General features: G+C 42.0%; 2 protein-coding genes across 3 annotated transcripts in view; one reads left to right on the top strand and one right to left on the bottom strand.

Annotated features, from left to right (window-relative positions):
* The window catches only part of LOC137796508 (polycomb group RING finger protein 3), a 49387-nt gene extending 39945 nt beyond the window's left edge, over positions 1-9442 (bottom strand). The window contains exon 1 of the mRNA XM_068594482.1: positions 9320-9442. The gene's annotated coding sequence lies outside the window, so the exon portion shown is untranslated. The remainder of the gene's footprint in view (positions 1-9319) is intronic.
* A 4376-nt stretch (positions 9443-13818) lies between these two features.
* slc49a3 (solute carrier family 49 member 3) overlaps positions 13819-23970 on the top strand; it is a 14264-nt gene continuing 4112 nt past the window's right edge. For both annotated transcript variants that reach the window (XM_068595424.1, XM_068595425.1), the window contains exons 1-8: positions 13819-14003; positions 17706-17864; positions 18723-18942; positions 19435-19511; positions 19871-20008; positions 21324-21440; positions 21681-21833; positions 23766-23923. In XM_068595424.1, coding sequence (XP_068451525.1) covers positions 13836-14003; positions 17706-17864; positions 18723-18942; positions 19435-19511; positions 19871-20008; positions 21324-21440; positions 21681-21833; positions 23766-23923 — 1190 coding nt within the window. In that variant the 5' untranslated portion in view covers positions 13819-13835. The remainder of the gene's footprint in view (positions 14004-17705; positions 17865-18722; positions 18943-19434; positions 19512-19870; positions 20009-21323; positions 21441-21680; positions 21834-23765; positions 23924-23970) is intronic.

The raw sequence follows: 23970 nt of genomic DNA, 5'->3' as shown, positions 1-23970 counted from the left end.
GAGACACTGAGGGAATAAATCAAGAGAAGTATTTTTCTTTAGACTTCTATACAACCAGAGGAGTCGCCCCCTGGTGTACGTTAGAGATATTTTTCAGAGGAATCGGTAAGATGGAGGATCTTTTTCTGGTCGCTCGTGTTAAGTTGTCATCGTGTCCACAGCTCCACGGCAGGGTCCTTGAACAAACACACCTACTGCAGCTCACTTCACTGCTCGACTGAATACAACTGCTCTTTCGTATCGTTAGCGGTTTGGGACGTTTGACGCCAACGCCGTCAACTTATTTTGACATTTTTAATGCCATCCAACAGGCAGAACTGATAACAACAAAGAGTCTTTCTGAAAATAAATCATTAAATGAATGTAATGAGCGTCGCTGACTGCTGCTGCCAGAGTGAAGGAAAAACAAGGAGATAATAAGCAAAGCGGTTGTGGAAATTCAAATGATTGCATTCATAGAAACGCGGCACGATAACTGAAAATGTCCTTAAACAATTAAATGAAAAATTGAATGAAGCTGTCAAGAAACTGCAGTTTTTCCCCCACCCAAAATGCTAAACGCTGTTTGAGGTACCAAACACTCAGATATTAAGGCGGTTGGATTACACCATACTTTTAAAGTTTTACGATGCAGTGCGGCAGAATCAATGTGTGCTACAGTTTGTCTCAGCATAGCAGATGGGTTAAAAGCAGTAACTAAAAAGCTGCTTGAAAAACATAAATGAGCCAGAGTCACCGGCATCTCTGACCTTGAGACGGCCGACTGAGACGAGCAGATTAAATTTAAAAAAAGGCTGCCAGAGAGGACCGTGCCTGTTGTCTCCTCATCGAAATGTCAAATACACCTTTTTCTTTTTATCCAAGTCACAGCAGTAAGACCGGCTTTGGGTGCGACCGAGTAATCTTTGCTACACGTTGTCAAGATGCAAAGCAGCTCCTCTCAATTCCGGATAATCATCCCAGGGACCACCAGCAGTCCGCCAAATGGTGCTTTATTTGGGCGGCGGGTGGTACTTTGTTTCCTTTGTGCAACCACTATGTATAGATATAGATATCATATGTGGTGATGTGAGACTAGGCATCTTGTTATATTTTGGATATTGTAATGTGGTGTCTTCCTGGTTTTAAAAGCTGCATTGCAGTAAAGAGATAATCTATTAAGGCTTGTATTCACTTAAAATCTACATTACTGATACATTATTAGTATTATTAATACAAAATCTCATGATGTAACTATTGAGTGAAAGTATCGCCGAACCCTCTTGTCTGTTGAAACATTGAGGTAGATGAAAAATAAGGATTCGCCAGCCAATTTCAAAAGGTTCACCAATGTTTCCACCCTTGACGGCTACACTTAATTCTGACTGTATTATTGCTGTGAGGGCAAACTACTGATAATAGGACCACAGACGTTTCAGTTTGTGTTCCCAATATTGAATGATGCAGTGTAAATCATGTATAATCATATTTTACATATCTGTTCAAATGCTTTTACACATCTTATACAAAATGAAACAATGCTTAGATGTTTTGTGATGATGCTTGATGCAGGAAAATGCCTCTCGCGGACACATTTGGGAAATCTGCACACAAAAAAAAGAGCGCAAGAAGAAATCAGAATGAAGCAGAGCATCCGTCAGCGATACCGGGACTGAAGATGTCGTGTTTCTCAGGAGACAACATCAAAGGAATCATCTAGTTTTTATGAAAGGGATCAATCACATTGAACGTCTGCTGTTTGAACTTTCTCTGAGTGGCACGTGACAATGTTGGGAAAGTATCATTAGATATTGTGGTGCACAATTTACGTTTCATCGGCACTGACAACAACGAGCTCATACTAACTCATAACTCCCTCAGAAGATCTGCTGGAAGTATTCTGCTGCTGGGAATAACCTCAGTGCTGCGGTTACATGCAGCTATTCTCTATCTGTGCTGAACATATTGATTTTTTCATAATAATAATTTCATTTGCACTTAAGTCCTTCATAACATTTAAAAATTGTTATCGAGATTTGAAATTACTTTTAGCCCTAAACTCCTAAACAGACTCATTTCTGTGGTCTGTATAAAAGCGTGATTCAGGCGGAAACAAGCATTTCTCTGGAGGAGAAAAACATTTGCAGATAAAAGGGAGTTTGGATATAGTTTGAAATGTGTGCTTTGATGCTGAATATTGAGGATTTATCATATTAAGCCATTAATACACGTATTTACGACTGCGTTCACTTCTCCATCACATTTAAATTGAATAGTTTTTGCCTCAGGCTGTGATGTCATGTCCACCACCAATTACCCGTCATGCTCGGCTTTAGTTTCAGTGACATAGTTTCTATGTCTAAGTATTAAAGTTGACTCACCCGGCCTGTCAGAAAGCTCCCTGACAGAAATGTCACTTCTTTAGTGAACTCTGTTGACAGAGTCCTCCACCTGCCACTTATCCCGACGATGCCTCAGTGAAACACCATGTAAAACGTTTGTGTTTACCCAGGGAAGGTGTGCTGAGCGTGTCTTTTCTTTTGACATCGGTCCGCTTCATAGCTACACCCAGACTCAAAACACAGCCACCTACGTCTTGGAACTGAGTCGCTCCGCCAGTGAGACGAGGGAGGTGCGTGCTCCGCCCTTGAAGCCACGTTAGCAGCAGATCAGGGAGGAGGAAGGCGCTCGCCTCGGCCTCCTCGGCCAAATTCATTTAAAATAAAGGTTTTGCAGTCCAAAAGTTTGAATCAAATGCCCTGACAAAAAAATACAAAAATATTGCTGCCTGTGGCCATCGAATAACACTAATAAATCTACTAGCTTGACAGTTGTGAGTGCTAACAATAGCCACGTTCAGTGTTTATTTTCTATAGATGGGTATCCTTAAAGAAATGATGGCACAAGTACACTTAAAGTGATGCTGATGCCAAGGGTTACGTCGTTCGATACCTGTCACCTGAACAACGCTGTGTCAGCACTGTTGCTGTTGTTAGCGCTGTTAGCAGGAAGGAAGGAAGGAAGGAAGGAAGGAAGGAAGGAAGGAAGGAAGGGAGGAAGGAAGAAAGGAGGGAAGGAAAGAAGGAAGGAAGGCTCTGTGGGTTGTAGCTGCTGCCGTGGGCCAATCACATTTCTCATTTAATAAATGCTAAAATGCTTGAGGTGATTGATTGCAAGCAAAAGTATCCATGATGTTCTTTTCCCCCAGATCCAGGCACCAAAAGGATCCATGACCATCAACCATCATTCGACTGAAGAAGGTTTAGTACCAGTTGGCTCTGGTTTTATTTTGGTCGAGCAAAAACCAACCCATGAAATGCATTGTGTTTTGTTTCAATTCATAATGACAGTTTGGGGGCGTGGCCTCTGAGGGAGGCCTGAATTATTTGGAAAAGGGTCTGGGTTATCCGGTTGGATGTCTTTTAGTTTGGTTCATGGTTGCTGGTTTCTCCAGTATCACCTATCAAACCACTGATCCACGGCCTTCACATGCTGTATTTTATGTTTTCAAAACACATTTCACTTCAGGCTTTTACTTCCTGTTTTAAAGGAGGAGGATGCCCTTTGTTTTACAGCAGCGAGGAAAGGATTTGGTGACGGCTCTGCAGCAAGAACAAACCCATGAATGGAACAACGTCAAATGAGGCTACAACTAGGCCAACCATTACTTTTTCTCTCTATTAATGGGATTCATCTTTTTTTCCCTACAAATTAGCGGACAATAACAAAAAAAAGCTGAAATGACAGAGAAAAAAAAAAGAAATTCCATTAGTACTGTAACCTTTTCTTGGATATCTGAGTGTGTGTTTCTGTAGGTGACATTTCTCTCTTTATCTGTTCACACATGCCGGCTTCGACTCACGTTGCCCACTTCTTCCATTTATAAAAAAAGAGAAGGTATTCCTGTGCTCCAGAGAAAAATCTAGGAAAAGCTTTTCTTCACTGTAAATGTGAAAATACTGCAGATCATAATACAGTAATAGTCACACGCATGTAGCATCCATTTCTAAAAACTAACTCACTCCACCCAGTCACACCAGCCACTAATGCAACACACACACACACACACACACACACACACACACACATACACGCGTCAAAGACAAACATCCTCAGGTGAAAGTAGTCCTCTTCTGAAGCTCTTGGCCTACCGACCTCCATGATAATGACACCAGAGACCCTGAGGGCTCAGAGCAGGTTTGGGGGAGGGAGGAAAGGTCCCGGACACCACCACCACCACCACCACCCCGAGATCCACTCTGCCAGGAGAGGTCATTGGAGGTCACTTCAGATGGTCACGGGCGTAGACCAAAAGATCACTAGATTCCACCTTTGATTCATCTGCTGGTAGTTCTTATGATTAACTTAGCTCAGTCTATAAAATGGCAGAATAGGATTTAAACAACAATTTCCTCAAGCCAAAATTAGGTCCTCAAATTGCTTCTTTTGTGCCCAATAAACCTATGAATTACACAACTGTAGAAAACTGAGAAGCTACAACAAGAGGCCAATAAACACAAGTTTCTACAAGCGGTAAAACCTGCATAAGTTTGCTTTTCTTTCCTTGATAAATGACTTGAATGCTGATCGATTGTCCGCTCGTCTGTTGTCGATGTCAGACGACTTACGTTGTGTAAAAAAAAAAAAAGGATTGCATCATTTCCCACAGCTATTCATCAACTAAACCTACAACATGACAATATTTTCCCATCGTCGTCTCGCAGCGTGCACCGTTCAGTCTGCGGTGGAGAGGAAACTTGCCGCAACACGGAGGATGCAACGAGCCATCACGTGTTTTTTGTTGTTTTTTTTGTTGGTGGACTGGCTCCAGCAGTCGTGTAGCTCCGTCTTGCTTTTCCAGTTTTAACCACAAGCTGTGGGCTCCGGGCCGCAGGGTGAAGAGTCGCACCCAGAGATGACAGTTACTACTCATTTACTGCACGAGCCGGGGCCCCCGGGTTCAAGGCGGGCGAGTAATTAATTCCTCATTTGGCCCACCAACAATTTACAAACGTCTTTCTGGGCTCATTAAGCCTGACGGAGACGATAAACGGTGCTGTCGCTTGTGTGTCTCCGGCTTGCAGACTTTCAGGAGTAAGTTGAAGCGAAACGAAGGCCCTTTGGCGACCTTCTGACCAGGGTTTTTCTTTTTTATTCAAACAGCTGACAGCCAGCTAAATAAAAGCTGACCTGTGTAATTGCCTGGTTCCTTTTTTTTCTTTTTTTAACTCGAGCCTCTTAATACAGAATAACTGCAGAACACCAGGTGAGATTGTGTAATTGTTGCCAAGTGGTGGGTGATGAGGCATCTCCCAGCTAATTGCAAATTCCATTTTTATGAATCATACAGGCCTAGAAGGCGCTCTCTGTCCACAACACCAATCATTCGTTAAGTTCCCTGTGAATCATTCAACTGAAAGCTGAGCGAGTGGGCAGCGGGACTCTCGTAACCGGTGTTAAAATATAAATCTTGAATGCACAAACGTCTTGTATTTATCTGCACTAAGAAGGAAGCTTTGTTAAAAGAACATGTGAAATAAAAAGAGGTTGTTTGTTGTTTTTCCCCCCATGAAAGTATAAACAGGCGCAATAATAAGTGATATATTTCCACATTTTGGCAGATAAAAAACACACTTCTTGGCACTCAGAGCTGGCGGAGAACAAGCTGTGGGTAAATAAACCCCAAAAATGACATAATATGACAGAAAAACACAGTTGTAAACACATGTAATGCATTCAACAACATCCTATTTGATTTTGGGTTTCAAGGCAAGGTTACGTCATCTGAAAGCCCAAAGAGAGAGAACCCCTCCAGAGCAGCTTCCAGCAATGTACACAATGTCTGAAGAAAAAACAACCAACGGGCCCAAAAAGTATGTTTTGAGAAAAAGGTGAAGAAGAAAAAAAACAAGCAGAAAAAAGAGAGAAAGCAGCCCCTTTTGAAACTGGGACTGTTTTGTGTCGTCTCGGTGTCGCCTGGTGTTTTTAATGTCAACACGAAAGCCAGTCAGAGCCTTTAAATCCTCACGACCCGTTGACGAGCAGTTGCTCAAGATGTTGACATGAAACAGAGCGATCGGTGGACCCACGAGCAGAGAGTCGGACGGGTCCGCGTGGACCCGCCTGACCCGAAGATGTCGTTCTGCACTGATTTCATGTGTATTCTTGTCATTCGGAGCTGACTTCATGTGTATCCTCATCGGTCTGCACTGATTTTACGTGCATTCTCGTCTGTTTTAGACTGATTTTATATGCATTCCCAGTGTCCTCTGGTCTGATAATGTTGTCTTTGCGATAATTTTCCTTTTAAGTTTAAATACTAACTCTGGTAAATGAGTCGTATCTTTTGGATTTAGAGTTTTTTTTGACTTGTGTTCTTAATTCTGCTACAGGTTTTTATCCTTCGGCCAGTTAAAGATGGTACTGTTCCCCGATCTAAACATCGCTATCGAGAATTTCAAGAGAATGAAAACATGTCAAGAACCACTCGATCTTGCTTTTTGCAAAATGTGCGTCAAACTAAGTCGGAACATGGCGTGACAAGTTCAAGTTGAACCTGGCTCGACTTTTGCTCCGACACAAATTGCAGCATCAATGACTTGACGCGTCACACGAAGAGCGGAGCTGTGATAACTTTACACGAGGGGTTCGATTACAGAATCATAAGCGGCTGTTTTGACTTCCCGATATGAACCCTGTGGGGGTTGGAGTGTTGTTTTTAACTCTCTGCCATTTTTTGTCCGATTCTGCAGCGTACAAGCGCAAATATATCTGCCTGGTCTTATGGAGCATTAATACCGATCAATAACTTCTGTCAGAAAATAACAGGATACAAAGCATAACTTTTCTACATTCCTCATCACGTCTTTGAGGAGAAAGTGAGGCTGGTGCTGAGGATTTAAACTGCAGCTCTAGCAGAGAGATTCCCTACAGTTACCAGTAGCTCATTTAAGAAGCTATCTGGTCAAAAAAAGGAAAAAATGCATGTTCTCCAGTTAAAAAAGTCACTTTTATTTACATTATCAAACGCTTAAGACAGCTCGACAGTCCTGTAGGGGAGGTGGTTTTATCTGACAGCCCAGTGGGAGCATTAACAATGTTTAAAAAGGAGCGCAGAAGCAAATTTGGGGTCAAAATCAATGTCATAATTGGTCGCCGTTATGCTGCAGAAATCCCGCTCGTAGTGTGTTATTCAATTTTAGGTCAGAGGTCAACGTAAGTGGAAACCAGACATGAACGTTACAGCTTGGCCGGCATGTGCCGTCTTATGCAACGGCCATATCATATGGTATCTCTTGAGCTCGGGCCAAGGCACTGTCAGCCGGCAGAGAGACGCCTGCTCGGGCCCGCGAGGTCCTTCAGCGGGCTTGAGGTTCCACTGACAGCGACCTTTTCTTTTTTCTGGTCTGCGTTAGAAACCGGCGTCTGTGGCAAGAGACGGGAACGTCGTCTAACTTCTGACTGACGCTCTGTAGGTAATGAAAAGACTGAGTAAAAGCCAGACTTGGATGTCTCTCCTCTCCGGCGGTAAGAAAGGCATCAGAGAGCCGCTGTTACAGGAATCGAGGCTATTGAAGCTCACAAAAGCGTCGAGAAACACTTTCAATATCACAAAAAATTGTGAATGAATTGGCAGGTCGAGATGTGCGTCAAGCGGAGGTTGTGGAGGTTTCAACATGCACGACGCCATGAGGTGGCTTTAATGTCGACGCACAGAGAGGTTGCCCTCGCGTGACCTCATCGACAACATGGTCGTTGCATCGAAAAGGTCTGCTCAGTGTGAAGGTCTGAGGTTTAGTGAGCGTCGATTAGATGATCTGCAGATCAAAAAGAAGTCCAGACAGAGTTGGAGGACTTTGGACTCAACTTCACGCTGCAAAACTCTGCAACTTATTAAATCTGCTCTGTTCTACAAAGCTTGTTTTCTTAAATCTAGTGAGGGCGGAGAAAAAAGCTGCATTTTTAAGAAATTCCATAGAGAGAGAAAAAATGAATATGGTCTGTTGCTGCACCAGAATGAGAACAAAACTTTAATGATCCAAAGCTTCAAACATTGTTTTCTAATAAAAGGAAAGGTCTCTTTGAATGATTATTTATGGCTGATGGGGGTTTCAGTCATCGCCTCCTTCTCCTCCTCCCTCAAGTCCAGGATCTTACTGACCATGTAAATGTTCATTTAAAAAGTTTAACAGTTGGATACTAAAATGTTATAATACTCAAGCATCACACGTGTGACAACTAGTTGGGGCTGCCACACAAAACAAGAACCGAAACCCCTGCTCGTAAGCTCACGTGTTGCACAGAGAAAGTTCCCTTCGCTCTAGCAGATTGATGTGAAAACATCCATCAGGTGTCAAAGGGAAAGAGGACACAGGTGAGCTGCTAAAGAAAGCATTGTACCTACACGATTCTTTTTATGCAGACAACCACATCCAGCCCAGCTCAGACACCTACAGCTTGACCTGCTCATCACCCCGACCGGCTGCCTGTCTGCAGAGTTCCCCCCTCATGGAGTAAAAGTTGAGGGAACCCCAGAATGTAAAAGCCTGGTCCTGTCCTGTGATAAGGGGACCACATTTAAGATGCCCCCCCCAAACATTGCACAGACTTGTTGGCTGCTTTCTGCATACATGATACAACCCCCCCTCCCTCCCCACCCCTCACCCACCTCTACACACACACACACACACACACACACACGACTCCTCGCTGCAGGGGCGACATTCAGAAGAAGAAGAAAAGCACCAACTTTCTGTCTTGATTTAATCTAAACCTCATGTAGATCCTCTTTCTCTCTCACACACACGCACACGCACACTGAACTTTGGACGGCAGGAGGAAGAGGTTAGCCTAATGGTGGACCATGATTTGTGTGTGTGTGTCCATAAGAACATTCAGGCTCATTGGGGGCAGAATAATTGTGTTTGAGAGGAAACAGCAGCATTTAAAGACAAGACGAGACAGGCAGCGAGGCGGCTGCCGGAGCCTCCTTCCTCCTCCGGGGGCCGGCTAACCGTGTGCATCCCGGGCTAGCCGGAGAGCCGCCGCCGCCGCTGCGGTGCACGTTTCCCCCCCCGGAAAGAAAAGCCTCCATCCCCCCGGTGTGCAACTGCAGGGCCCGGCACCGCCATACGCCACACACACATAAACACACACACCAAAAACAACACGTATAGCATGCCCCGTAGCACCAAGCGGAAAGAGACATGCGAAAAAATGAGGAGGAGGGGGTGGTGGTGGTGGTAAAGAGGGGGGGGGGCACGAACCGGGACCGTAAACCGGCGGTAGACCCCACCGGGAACCGAACACGAGGAGGACAAGTCCAGCTGGACGAACTAACCTGGTTGGGAGCAGCACGGTCCGCTGGATATCGGGGTTGAATCCGAGTTAAATCCACTATCAGTACAACAAAGAGGCGAAAATGACCGAGCGGCCGCGGAACAGGCCGAAACAGCTATCCTGGAGCGGCGCTGCGCATGCGCGGAGCACAGACAGAGGGTTAAGAGGAGGGAGGGGGAAAGGAGGGGGGGAAAGAGTGCAACTCAGTTTTAAAATTGATCCGCTGAGTGTCATTCATTATTCATTTGGAGGAAATAGCTCGAAGTCGACGGTTGTTTTCATTGTGCGAGTGAGACACAAATAGAGCTTTAATGTCAGTGACGTTGTCTTTAGATAAATGTAAAATGGCCTTTACAGAAATTAAAGCACTATATTAATTCGAAAACAATATTTAATGTCAAGAAAACATGAAAGTAGTTAGTTTGACTCTCAAGACTAAGAATATATATTTTTTACACTTGCAACTTCATGTCAACTGAACAAACGCCACCCATCTGGCAAGGAAGGTCATGTGTTACAATCAAGAGCTCCAGTACAGCTAGTTTGAAAAAAAAAAAAAAAAAAAAAAGAGGCCATACTTTATTCATGTGCCACATTTGTATACATAGTAAAGGAACACAAAATTGTGAAATACAATTTAAAAAAAGTAAAAGACACTTAAAAAAAAAAAAAAGTATCCATCGCTGTCCTTTTCTCCAGGTATTCCACACGGCCTGTTTCCCAAACATATTCCTCCTGAGGAACCCAGCAAATGACAAATTACTGTGCAACACAAAGTACAAAATGTACTAGATATACAAATTAAGCACCATTCATTGTTAATGACATACATACTGGTGCATCCATGTTACAGACCTGCTCTCTATCAAATATAGTGACACTTCATACAGGCTCTCGGGTCCAGGTGAGTCCGGCTCTGGAAAAGCTGGTAGCTCTAAGGGTGGGGCAGAGCATGACCGGAGCCAGGCCGCTATAAGAAGTGAGAGGCTGATGAGGGAATGAGAAGCAGGTGAGGCAGTAAGGAAGGTAACTCCAGATAAGTGGAAACAGGTGTGTGAAAAAAAAAGGCAAAACAGAACGTGAGAGACAGAACTTTATTTATACTGAGGGAAATTGGTGTGCAGAGGTCGGAAGTAGTGAAATTATAAATGTTGAAGTATCCAAGATATGCAGTTTATAGATATGTATAGGAAATGGAGTTGACCCTTAACAAAGGTTGATGTCATGCAACTCAAAATAATAAAACATTTCTATGAAATTCATTGAAATAGTTGATTTAAGATCCTTAAACTAAACTTTCATCCTCTTAAACACATCAATATGGAAACTGTAAACACCAACAGTTTCTTTGTGTTGTTGATGCACAATGAAGGTTCTATGGAGAGGAATGCCGTAGATGAAAAGACAATTTAAAGACAATTTAGTGAGCTTTGCGGGAGTGTATACATATATATCAGATGTATCAAGACGTTAAGAAACATTAAAACTAAAAAGCAAGAAAGAGGAAAAAAGTGGGTACAAAATGTGAAAGTTATCTATCTAATTTATTTTAAAAAAACACGCAGTCCAACTATTGTTGTGAAATGTGACAGATGAGTGCTCTGAACTGGAAATAATAATGTCGGAACAAAATTTTTTTTTCCAAATCTTTGTTTTTTGTAAGGCCACAAGCCAACACCTGCTGACCCCTGAAGAAGGTTTGAGTCTCTGAGGGAGCTCAGGACGCTGCAGCCACGTTGCTGTTTTTACATACGCCGCCGCTCTTCACCACAACACAGAATCTCTTTTTTTATTCTCTGTGCAGGATGTACAGTAACTCAATTGAAACCTTTCCGGGTGCTGCAGTCACATTAATTCAATCATGTCTGAGTCATTTCCAAGAGCCGGTTAGCTTTGTGTGAAGAGGCCACAGTAAGAGTTACCTTTTGGTTAAGTGTGATTCCTAAACTCTGATTACAGCGACTTAGAACCAGGGCTATAAAATGCCCTTTTTTAAAAGCTGCCATAGCTGCAAAGGGGGCGTGTCATGGCGGCAAAAGGGTTGTGTCATGGCGGCAAAGGGGGCGTGTCATGGTGGCAAAGGGGGCGTGTCATGGTGGCAAAGGGGGCGTGTCATAGCTGCAACATACCCGCTTTTCTTAAAACTTCCTCTCAGCGTATCAACGTGCTTCTGCATTTAAGATATTTCCCTTCCAGAGTTATGTTGACAATATTATTATTATTATTATTATAATACAATATAATAATCATTATTATTATTATTATTATTATTATTATTATTATTATTATTATTATAATATTGTCGGCTGTTTGGGATACTGTTTATAAAAAAAGGTTTAAGACGTTAAAGAAGGATTTTTTAACTCTTGAGCAGTATTTATATGTGGAATACATATAAATTGACTGTGTGAAATACACTGATATTGCTTTTCCCAAATTGATAACTCTGAAGTCAACCTTATGAAAAAAAGTGTTTCGTTATTCAGACGTTTTGTTATTCAGACGTTTTGTTATTCAGACGTTTAGTTACGTGTCATCAGCCAGTGCAAATGGAAAGAGACACAACTTATTGTTGATGTTCTTTACATAAAAGAGCTTTTTGACTTTTGACTTGCTCAATCAGAACATAAACAGATTTAACAACTTTTCAGAAATAATCAAGCTGCAGTTTACTGTCCAAAACATAATTATTCTAAAAAAAAATTCAACAAACACTTGTGTGCAATGGTCTCAATTACAAATGTTATTATTATTATTTTTTTTTTTGGTCAAGTCAAAGTGACTTTTGACAATCAACACCTGATTAGTTCAAGGTGGACATTGAAGCCAAATTTCGAGAAAGCTTTTTCTTACCAGATTATTGGACCAATTGTCCCTTGTTCCCCCTATGAATAAATTATGCACCTTTTTCTTTCTTTTTTAAAAAATATTTTCAGTGCTCGCATTAATATGTGAGAATTTGTATTGTATCCATGCTGAATCCATCAGGTTATGAATTTAATAATAATGATGATACTAGTAATAATAACGATAATAATAATATAGTTATTGTGCCAGATTGTGTCTTTTTTCATAACTATTTTATAATGTCTATGGTTTCTAATAAACAAAAGACAAAATAAAAGACAGTAAACCACTTAGATAAGAACATCTTAGTTGTGGTAATTCAATTGTGGAAAATTACATAGTATCGCTTCCTTTTCACGTAGTTTCAGTTTCTATTACGGTAAACTTGATTTAACTCTCGAAGGGTTAAAGAGAGGGAGGAGCGTATTGTCACGTTACGCTCAGTGCTCGCAGAGAAGTAAAGAAGCGAAGATCTCTTACTCCTTTAATTTTACCTGATACAAGAAATAATTATTCTCAGTGTGAGGACAAAACGTCACACATTTTTTTAATAATGCAAAACAAGAGTGCAGAGTAAACCCTCCATGTCTTAAAACGTGCATCCTCTCATTGACTCCTGTGGTTGTATTGAAGTCTATGCTTCATGTGTTAAAGCTGCATTTTCTCTACTAACCACCAGGGGCGACTCCTCTGGTTGTATAGAAGTCTATATAAATGACTCTACTTCTCTGAAAATGTATTCCCTCCGTAAACATTGTAAACTTAGTTTATGTCTCAATCTCTAGTTTCAAGTCTTCTTCAATACAGCATGATGTTCAATTAGTAAATTATGCTCATTTAGAGTCAAACTGATCATAAAATAGGGGATGCTTAACGCGGGGCTATGAGGGTGATTGACAGGTTGTATACAACTTCTCTAGGTTCTTTGCATTACAAATATGGTAACTCCTGATTATCGGTTGCATAAAAACACATGGCGACGACCGGAATTCAAGATAGCCACGGCAAAATCGTCAAACTCAAAGTTTCAAAACAACAGTTTATTAACCAATGGGTGACTGTGTCCTCTTTTTATACAGGCTGTGGTTAAAGCAGGTAAAGGCATGGTGTCCTCTCAGGTTATCTTTGATTGCACTCGGACCAAAAGAACTTTTTAGGGTGCACATCTGGTGAGCCTTTCTACTGCACATGTGTTGTACCCAAATTACGTGATGTGTGACATCTCTTATTTTAACTCTCCTTGTGCAAAAGTGCACCAATCAGTAAGCCGATCAGAGCAGAATGGATTTTGGACAGTGTGTTAGACATAGTGGCAATAAATTTAGGTGAATAATATGAGAAAGATAACGGGTTTTTTGGCATCAACGTGTGTATTTATGTTCCAGCAGAAACCCAAAAGTCAAGCATTGACCTAAACAATAAACATGATATGTCACCTATATGTAGCTGAACATCTTTTGAGTGCTTCTTCATCATGTTTAAGTTGCAAGTGATATGATATCCCTGATCTGATGGCTCGACTTTTTTGTTTTAAAGAGTTATAGACTTTAGTGTGTACATCCGGGTCCGCTGTTTAAATGACAGAGAGCTTCGTCGTGTTCATAGACGATCTTTGATGTTGTGGTATACCGGAATCATAAAGCGACTTTTTAGACACACTGTAGATACTAATGGAGGATGGTGCCGCAGAGATTAAGACGGTTTCTTCCTCGGTTTCTTCCTCCGAGGATCCGAGGACACCGAATACGGAGCTGAAGAAACTTTTGTTCTTCAAGGTTTACAAGAGGAGGTGGCTCGTTCTGCTGGTTCTGTGTCTGTTGAACTGCTCCAACGCCACGGTGAGTGGTTCCGCTGCACGTACCTGAAGAACCCGCACAGGAGGTAGGGAGGTAGGGAGGTAGGTAGGTAGGTAGGTAGGTAGGTGGTTAGGTAGGTAGGTAGGTTTGTAGGTAGGTAGGTAGGTGGTTAGGTAGGTAGGTAGGTGGTTAGGTAGGTAGGTAGGTAGGTAGGTAGGTGGTTAGGTGGTTAGGTAGGTAGGTAGGTAGGTGGTTAGGTGGTTAGGTAGGTAGGTGGTTAGGTAGGTAGGTAGGTAGGTAGGTGGTTAGGTAGGTAGGTAGGTGGTTAGGTAGGTAGGTGGTTAGGTAGGTAGTTAGTTCCTTTGTTAGTTAGCAGTTATTTCTGAGACTTTGGCTCATCAAGCTGCAGTAACCTTTGCTTCAAGAAAATTACGTTGAATAAATATATTTTTATATAATATACCCCGAACTAATACATCAGTGACATAAATATGCTAATACCAGTATCTCTGTATCACTGTGGTACTAGTATTTTTGTATCACTGTGGTATTCGTTTCTTTGTATCACTATGGTACTAGTATATTTGTATTACTAGCATATGATTATCACTGTGGTACTAGTATCTTTGTATTACTGTAATGCCACAGTGATGCAAAGATACTAATACCACAGTGAAAATATACTAAATACTAATACTACAGTAATAATATACTAATACCACAGTAAAAATAAACAGACGAAAAGTAAACAGACGAGTATCATTCCGAAACAGGTTCGTGCACAAACCGGTTTTTTTTTTGTTTTTTTTTTTACCACAATTACCATTGTCATTGAGTAGCAGTGTTCCCGTCTCCGCCCTGCTAATTAAAGTTATTCATAACTTATAATAAATATAAATGTTTATACATTATTATTAATTGTACTTTCCTGATTCTTGTTGTTCTGATTTTGTTCTCACGGTTGAATGCACTTACTCTAAGTCGCTTTGGATAAAAGCGTCAGCTAAATGTAATGTATTTATGATTGTGTGTGTGTGTGTGTGTGTGTGTGTGTGTGTGTGTGTATGTGTGTGTGTGTGTATGTGTGTATGTGTGTGTGTGTGTGTGTGTGTGTGTGTGTGTGTGAGTGTGTGTGTGTGTGTGTGTTTGCACGCGCGCGTGGGTCATTCACTGTCCCGTAGAATATGTGTAGAGACAATACTGAGTGTCGTCACGAGTACCGATGATACTCTGCCACACCATCCATGGGAATTATATTATTAAATGAAATCAATTTATGAGTCTAGCTCTATGATATAATTATATGTGTGTGTGTGTGCCTTTTGTCAATTAATAATTGCAAAAAGGCAGACAGCGATGCAGCCTTGATGTAAATGTGTGTTTGGTTCATCTGAACTGAAGTAAGGGTGAGAGTTTCCTCTCTGGCTGTAAAGCATCTGAAGTGCAGCATCCGTATGAAGCGTCACAGTTTACGCTGCTGTTAAGGAAACTCTTATGGAGGTGCAAGCCGAGACGCATTCAAAGTCTTGTCTAGCAGCTGTCGACAGGAAACAGAAAGCCGGTCTAGGAAAAAAAAAGAGGAGGAACGCTTGAACACTTAAAATCCAAAGCATTTGGGAGACAGGACGGCCTTGTGCGGTCAGGTGACCAGCGGACCAGCTGACCAGCTGCATAAAGGAGGGTTTTTCTTCATTGTCCTGCAGACGGGGAGTCGAGCTCGTGGTGCCTTTGTGGCCTCGGTTCACAGTTCTGATTTATTCAGCTCTGTGTCCCTCGTGCAGCATTTTGCCCTTCCCTTGTTTCTGTTGTTGCTGTTCTTCATGCAGCGGGTTATTCCACGAGCACCGGTCATATTCCAACACTCTTGATACTTTTGTGAGATTTATGCTCGTCGTCTGTAACCTGCATGCATGAACACTCATCTTTATTGCAGTAACTTGGATGCGTTCACGTGCACTGCAGTAATGTGGATACTATGCATGTTTACAATATTTTTATGGGCTCCATAGTGAGAGAGAGCATATATGTTTTTATTATAGTTTGAATGTGCACGATGAACAGATCACTGTGAAGCAGTAAACTGCAAAACATATTCAGCTTTCAAGAAGCGTGCAGAACTCCTGCAGAAGTGTAGTTGGGTGTAGCAGAACTGTAGCACTCCTCCCCATAAGAAACATGTAACATTTAAGAGATACGGTTACGTACGTATCCGACATTCAGAGATGTTTTGTCATAATTGTGGTGGCATTTGTAACCTCTCTGCATATACATGCGACCTCTAATAACCCATTTCCAACCAGAGTGCCAGGATTGTGTTTTTCCAAATGTTTCTACTTAAATAAAAGTCACGCGATGAAGAGACGTGGTACGTTTGTGCCAAGTCCGCTTCAGCAGAGTCACATGATAGCAGAAACCTATATCCAACTTCCATGGGCCTCACACACACACACACACACGCACACACACACACACACACGAGCTGAGCCATTTCCTCATCGTGTCCGCAACAACATATTTCTGATTGCTGACGTGCAACAAGTAAAACTGTGGTTGATGTGTTTTGATGGCTGTTACTTAAGAGATGTCGTTGTGTCTATGGTTGTCACGATACCACAACTATGACTTTGATACGACACCTGCCATGAATATCACGATACCAGAATTCAATACAATACCACAAATATGATACAACATCTGTATGGTTCTCTTTTTTTACCAGCTTGTTCCGGTCCAGCTTTTTGAACACTTAATAAATGGCATTAATATTAGTATTAGTCTACAGCAAGATATTAATGAAAACTACATAATGCCATCATAGCATTGATTATACAGGGCTACGTAGGCCTATTGTCCGCATCTGGCCAGATGACTACAGAGTTCTTTACATAAGTATGAGCAATTGTACTCGAGTCTTAAAGGTGCTTTGGCACGTTTGTCGTGTGCTCTTACGTCTGTGTGGCTTTGCAGACGGGTCTGTGTGTGAGTGGCCTTTCCTTTCCAGTGTAGCCAAAGTATTTCAAGATTTCCCTCCTGGCATCTTTTTTCCAACAAGCTGAGGACGGTCGGCAAGAGCTCCTGCACTCATGTCTCCTCTCATCACTCGCTGTGAGCGCGCTGCCTGTGTGATACACCGTGCAACATTAGTGTCTGATCCGTTCTTACATGTAAATCATCACATAATAACAATCTTAGTACAAAAAAGACTGTCGGCATACTTTTAAAACGATATAATTACACAAATAAGTAAAACAGTTAATATTGACTTGTTTAATGGATTTGCTGCTGTGATGACCTCATTACAAATACATTTTATGTTGTTAATGTCTGTAAAAAGAAAGTTTAGTTCCAGTAAAACACCACTCTTATAAAGGATTAATAACATTATTATTTTACATGTTTCGATTTAACTGACCAGTTATATTTGAAGCACAGCCTCTGGCATCAGTTACCTTTGATTTCCTTCTTTTAAAAGCTTTATTATCATAGATGTCTTAATATATATATATATATATATATATATATATATATATATATATATATATATATATATATATATATATGATACTGATTATAAAACATTGGTATATTCAGACAGAATGTAAAAGTATTTTATGTCTCGCGTAATCATCTTCATTGGTTATGGAAAATTTCCTTTTATATTCATATCTCCAGCTTTAAGGACTGACCCAAACATCGAATTATGAACTTCGCTTTTGAACAAATCTCCCCGTGTGTCTTCCCCAGTTATGGCTGACCTTTGCACCAGTCGCGGACCAGTCGGCCAAGTTCCTGTCGGTGAGTCTGGAGCAGGTCAACTGGCTGTCGCTGGTCTACATGGTGATGGCCATACCGCTCAGCTTCCTGACCACGTGGATGCTGGACGTCCTCGGGCTGCGGACCACGGTACGAGCCTCCCTCTGAAAACCACGATGTTCAAAGAGGATCTCTGTCTTTTAAAGTGTCTCTATGTACACATTTGTATCTGTCACTTTTCTAAATCGCATCGCATCGGCATGAATATGGTCCAGGGCACAGAACTGTGTTTAAAAAAAGAATATATGTCACTTTTGAAGCTGGTTTTCCTCAAACACCGGGAGCAAATGTCACGATTTGAGTTTTTAATAAAACTAAATTATGACTTCATGCCAAATGAATCAAAAGCACACGAGGCCAAGCAGCCTCCTGATTTACTAAATGAGGCTGATGTTTCTTAACAATTCTTAACTTGGCTGGTTCACTTTAGATGGCACTCTGCTGTCCTACTGTGATTACGGACATGTGAACTACCCGCAGACTCCTGCCTTGATCTGGCTCTCATAGGGCTGCACCGTGAAAATACGTCTTAATACATGTTTTGGCGTTGAAAAAATTATAAACGACCCAAAAAACACATTTCTTTTGCATTAAATGTTTTTTTTCTTTTGGTATTAAAAATATGTTGGGGGCATTACAAATGTTCTTCTTTGGCCATTTGAATTTTTTGTGGGAGGCATTAAAAGTATAATTTTCTTTGCATTTTAGCCTAGTGTTCCCGCATATTTAAAAAAAATGTAAGTCTTAGATTAAAGCTGTGCTAAATCTCTTGTGGTGTTATCAGTTATAAATGCACGTAAATTGGGTCTTTTGCAGATTAATAAAACACACAAGTGACTGAAACACGTGCAGTCGAGAAGCTCTTTCCTGGGCGCGGTGATGTGTAAACATGTCATATTCAGGCATGTAGTAAACGTGCATAACAACATGACCATCTTGCCTCAACAGCTGATTCTGGGGGCGTGGCTGAACATGTTCGGAGCCCTGCTGCGCTTCATCGGGGTGTCCGTGCCCTCGTCGGGCCTCATAACCAACTACCTGCTGGTGATGTTGGGTCAGACCCTCGGGGCCGTGGCTCAGCCCCTCGTCATTTTCGCCCCCACTAAGATGGCGGCTCACTGGTTCCCCGACCACCAGCGCGCCACCGCGAACATGATCGCCTCGATGTGTGAGTGACGCGAAACACCTTTACATAACCAGAGGTTCATTTATTTATTTTAGCTTCTCGGGATCTTTTTAAGCCCCGAGACTAATTTTGATTGTCTAGCATCTATTTTAGCTGGAAATAAACTGCCTTAAATATCTAGTTGAAAAGTATAAAGTGAAATATCTCTTTTTGTGACACGTCGGTGAGCTGACGTTCCTTTTATGACACATTCTGCTGGTGGGATTATGACAGCAGCTTGTGAATTTGGGTAAAATGGATGTAAATCACAGTAGAAATAAGAGAGAGACAGACAAAGAAACACACACACACACTCTTAACCAATCACTTACTTGTATGTGTCACTTTTTAATATGAGAAGAATCCTGAACACAATTTTCATAATACCAACGTTTCAAGATAAGCGGGTCGAGTGAAATGGGGAAGAGTGTCGATTCTTAACAGACAGAAAAGCAGAATAACCCTTAGCTCCACTTCTCCCCCCCCTCCCTCCAGCCAACCCCATGGGCGTCCTGCTCGCCAGCATCCTGTCTCCCATGATCGCCGACACTCCGGCACGTCTCCCCGAGCTGGTGAGCCGATCTGACAGAGTCCGGTTTCAGTGTCTTTTCTCCTCTTTGTATGTCATTGTTTAGTTTCATCTGAGTGCTCTTCTTTCCTCTGGAGGCAAACCAGAGAGAAGGTTGGACTCTAGCTACGTGTTTAATGGGTGTGCAATTTAAATGTTCCTGGATTGGGTGTTTATGGGGCTTTGGTGGCATCGCTGTCACACAAAAAAACATCAGTCGACTAAGAAGCAAAGGCTTCCCAAAGGGCATTGTGGGATTGCAGCTGAACTGTGTGGCTCTGTGCCTCACCTGCTGAATGGTCTTTGATGTCGGGCACTAACCTCAGTAATCACCACACTCGGTGTGCGTTTCTTCCCTCTCAGCTGCTCGTCTACGCCATGCCGGCATGCGTCGTCTGTTTCATAGCAACGATCGGGATACGCAGCAGCTCGCCCCCCACGCCGCCGTCGGCCAGCGTCGAGACCTCCAACTCCGAGCCGTTCCTGCAGGGGATCAAACTGGTGAGCCCACAGGGAGGGGAGGAGTCAAAGCCACACCTGGACCTGCATGAGGCCGACTTTAATGAAACATCCGTCACTTTAAAGACCAACTGGATTTACAGAAACACGTCATTACCTCAATGCCACGTAACTTTTATTGGTTCAGGAAGAGTCGAGTAAGTACACAGTCTAGTCCTGGTCATCTGTAGACCTCAGTCTAGTCCTGGTCATCTGTAGACCTCAGTCTAGTCCTGGTCATCTGTAGACCTCAGTCTAGTCCTGGTCATCTGTAGACCTCAGTCTAGTCCTGGTCATCTGTAGACCTCAGTCTAGTCCTGGTCATCTGTAGACCTCAATCTAGTCCTGGTCATCTGTAGACCTCAGTCTAGTCCTGGTCATCTGTAGACCTCAATCTAGTCCTGGTCATCTGTAGACCTCAGTGTAGTCCTGGTCATCTGTAGACCTCAGTGTAGTCCTGGTTCTCTATAGACCTCAGTGTAGTCCTGGTCATCTGTAGACCTCAGTGTAGTCCTGGTTCTCTATAGACCTCAGTGTAGTCCTGGTCCTCTATAGACCTCAGTGTAGTCCTGGTTCTCTATAGACCTCATTAGTCCTGGTCCTCTATAGACCTCAGTGTAGTCCTGGTCCTCTATAGTCTCAGTGTAGTCCTGGTCCTCTATAGACCTCATTAGTCCTGGTCCTCTATAGACCTCAGTGTAGTCCTGGTCCTCTATAGACCTCATTAGTCCTGGTCCTCTATAGACCTCAGTGTAGTCCTGGTCCTCTATAGACCTCATTAGTCCTGGTCCTCTATAGACCTCAGTGTAGTCCTGGTCCTCTATAGTCTCAGTGTAGTCCTGGTCCTCTATAGTCTCAGTGTAGTCATGGTCCTCTACAGACCTCAGTCTAGTCCTGGTCCTCTATAGTCTCAGTGTAGTCCTGGTCCTCTATAGTCTCAGTGTAGTCCTGGTCCTCTATAGTCTCAGTCTAGTCCTGGTCCTCTATAGTCTCAGTGTAGTCCTGGTCCTCTATAGTCTCAGTCTAGTCCTGGTCCTCTATAGTCTCAGTGTAGTCCTGGTCCTCTATAGTCTCAGTCTAGTCCTGGTCCTCTATAGTCTCAGTCTAGTCCTGGTCCTCTATAATAATAGTTATAGCTTTTCTTTAACTAAGATACGACTAAAGTGACGTCAGGAGGTTGACTAATAAGGAATTGTTGAAAACTCAACAATGCTGCGGTACCTTTTCTCTTTCTCTCTCCGGCATCGATGCTGTTTTCAGTCTAATGAAAGTCAAACCTGCAGCACAGATCTCGTCCTCATGTCCGTCTCCTGTGCAGCTGCTGAAGAACAGAGCCTACCTGGTGCTGCTGCTGTGCTTCGGTTCGGGCATCGCGGTGTTCACCAGCTTCTCCACGCTGCTGGAACAGATCCTGTGTGTGCAAGGCTACACCAATGTAAGTGCAGCGCGAGGATGGGGGGACCGTACTCGATGATACGCATTAGTGGACCTAAATCATTACACAGTGGTGAATTGTCTGTCAGTAAATTGCTTATCAATGGAAACATTAGGACGAAGACTAAATAGATTGATTGTTTACTTTCTACATGCATAAGTATATGTATTGACAACCCCTGATGTTTTACATACCGATGCAGTCTCTAACGCTCCAACCTTCAACCTCTCATTGCTGCAGACCTTCGCTGGCGTTTGCAGTGCCCTCTTCATCGTGTTTGGCATCGTGGGCGCCGCCCTTCTCAGCATCTTCGTCGACAAGACAAAGAAGTTCACCGAAGCCACGAAGGTCAACATGAGCTTCACGGCCTTGTCGTGCATCGCCTTCTCAGTGGTGAGCGCGGAGGAGACGGATGAGTCTAAAAGCTCCATAACTGCTTCGTATTTCCAGTTTATTGAAAAAGAGAATGCTGTGTGTGGCATGGTGCGATAAAATATGTTCATAGTAAGGTTTTATTTCAAGTTCATCTTTGTTTAAAGTTACTTCGTACTGTCACATTCCTCTCACAACATGCATTGACCTTTGACCCTCCAGGGGCCTCCATGTTTTCCCAGAAGAATATCTGGTACATTTTAAAGTTAAATGCATCAATCTGGTGCACTTAAAGAGCAGAATCAAGATGCTCCATTCTTAGAAGAACTCTGGTAAACAATGTAATCATAAACACACACTGGTTGTATGAATATGAATGGGTGATGACATAAAAAGCCACGCTGGTTGATGGGTGAAGGGCAATGTGAACAGTCACACTGTTTTATTTATATATATATATATATATATATATATATATATATATATATATATATATATATATATATATATATATATATATATATATATGTGTGTGTGTGTATATATATATATATATATATATATATATATATATATTAGGGCTGGGCAAAGTTGAAAAAAATTAACTGATTAATCGCATGATTTTTCTGCGATTAATCGCAAATTTAATAATGAAGTAAAAACTAGTGTATTGCTTTTATTTTATTTTAACAACAAGTTAACATACATACATATATAGTTAATAAATATTTTTTATTTATTTTTTTCTGATCAGGTACTGTTCAGTAGTAAGGGTCCCTGTGAGGGACAAGCCACTCCTTCTTTTGTCCATGTTCAGTCTGTTGCTTACCTTAAAGGTGTGAGGTCAATCAAACGTGAAAAATCAATAAATAAGATGCACGCTATGAAGGCAAATACGGCAACACTGCTTTTACTTTGAATTCGCGCATGCGCTTCCGTAGCCTCGCCTGACGTGAAAGCACATATTGTTCTGTAGCTTCTGTTTCCAACCAGCAGTGGTGCTGAAGAGAGCCGCGAGCCGCTTTCCCTAAAAAAATGTGCTCACAAGCGGTCAGTCTACCGGCAGCCTCCATGTCTGGATTGAAAGTTAATCGCGCATGTGCAAAGCTCCTGACCCCGCGGTCTGATCCATGCAGAGCACTTTAAAGCAGCATCACTTCTGGATCTTTACTCTTCTCTCAAAGAGGAGAACTTTCCTCACATCACAAGATGTTCAGTGCACTTGTTCAAGACAACACACACTGGACTTTATCACTGAGGAAGAAAAACTGAACTGAAAACATGAAAAGCACTTATTGCTTTTGTATAAAGTCAATCAGTTGCTGGTCTTTAACATCTTTAAGGTAAGCAACAGACTGAACATGGACCAAAGAAGGAGTGGCTTGTCCCTCACAGGGACCCTTACTACTGAACAGTACCTGTTCAGAAAAAAAGGAAAACATATTTATAAACTAAATATGTGTCAACTTGCTGTTGCTCCAGAGTGCTGTTATATTGTTCTGATAGCATTACTTTAAAATAAAAGCTGCAATACACAAGTCTTTATTTGGCGCATAACGCGATTTATTTATATATATATATATATATATATAATGTGTATATATATATATATATATATATATAATGTGTGTATATATATATATATATATATATATATACATATATATACGCACACACACACACACAGGGAGGTATCTGTTCTTCGGTTGTTGGAACTGTTTTCTGTTCGTGTAAACTCTGCAGCTCCTCTTCTCTTTCTTCTGTAGGTCAAACAAATAGAAAAGCCTTAATGAACAAGCGTAAAGCTGTATGTACGTATCGAGCAGCCAAGTGGACACAAAATAATGTTCATCTTCTATGAATATTAGTCCATGTATGTGACAGCTGTAGGTCATAGAGCTCCACACTCATTTGACTCTTTTGACTCTTTTGATTCATGTTTCCTCCTCTCAGGTTTCTCTGCTGCAGCACCAGAAAGCCGCCGTGGCCGTCGTCTGCTCCCTCTTTGGCTTCTTTGGGTTCTCCATCTACCCGGTTGCCATGGAGCTGTCGGTGGAGTGTTCGTATCCCGTTGGGGAAGCGACGTCAGCCGGACTCGTCTTCGTGTCGGGGTAAAAAAAAAACAGCGTGACAGATTGCATGTGATTAAAACACGTGT

Source organism: Clinocottus analis, unplaced genomic scaffold (genome assembly GCF_023055335.1).
Source record: "Clinocottus analis isolate CAN_PGR_092001 unplaced genomic scaffold, fCliAna1.0.p SCAF_10, whole genome shotgun sequence".
Lineage (NCBI taxonomy): Eukaryota > Metazoa > Chordata > Actinopteri > Perciformes > Cottidae > Clinocottus > Clinocottus analis.
This window is presented reverse-complemented; position numbering and strand designations above follow the sequence as displayed.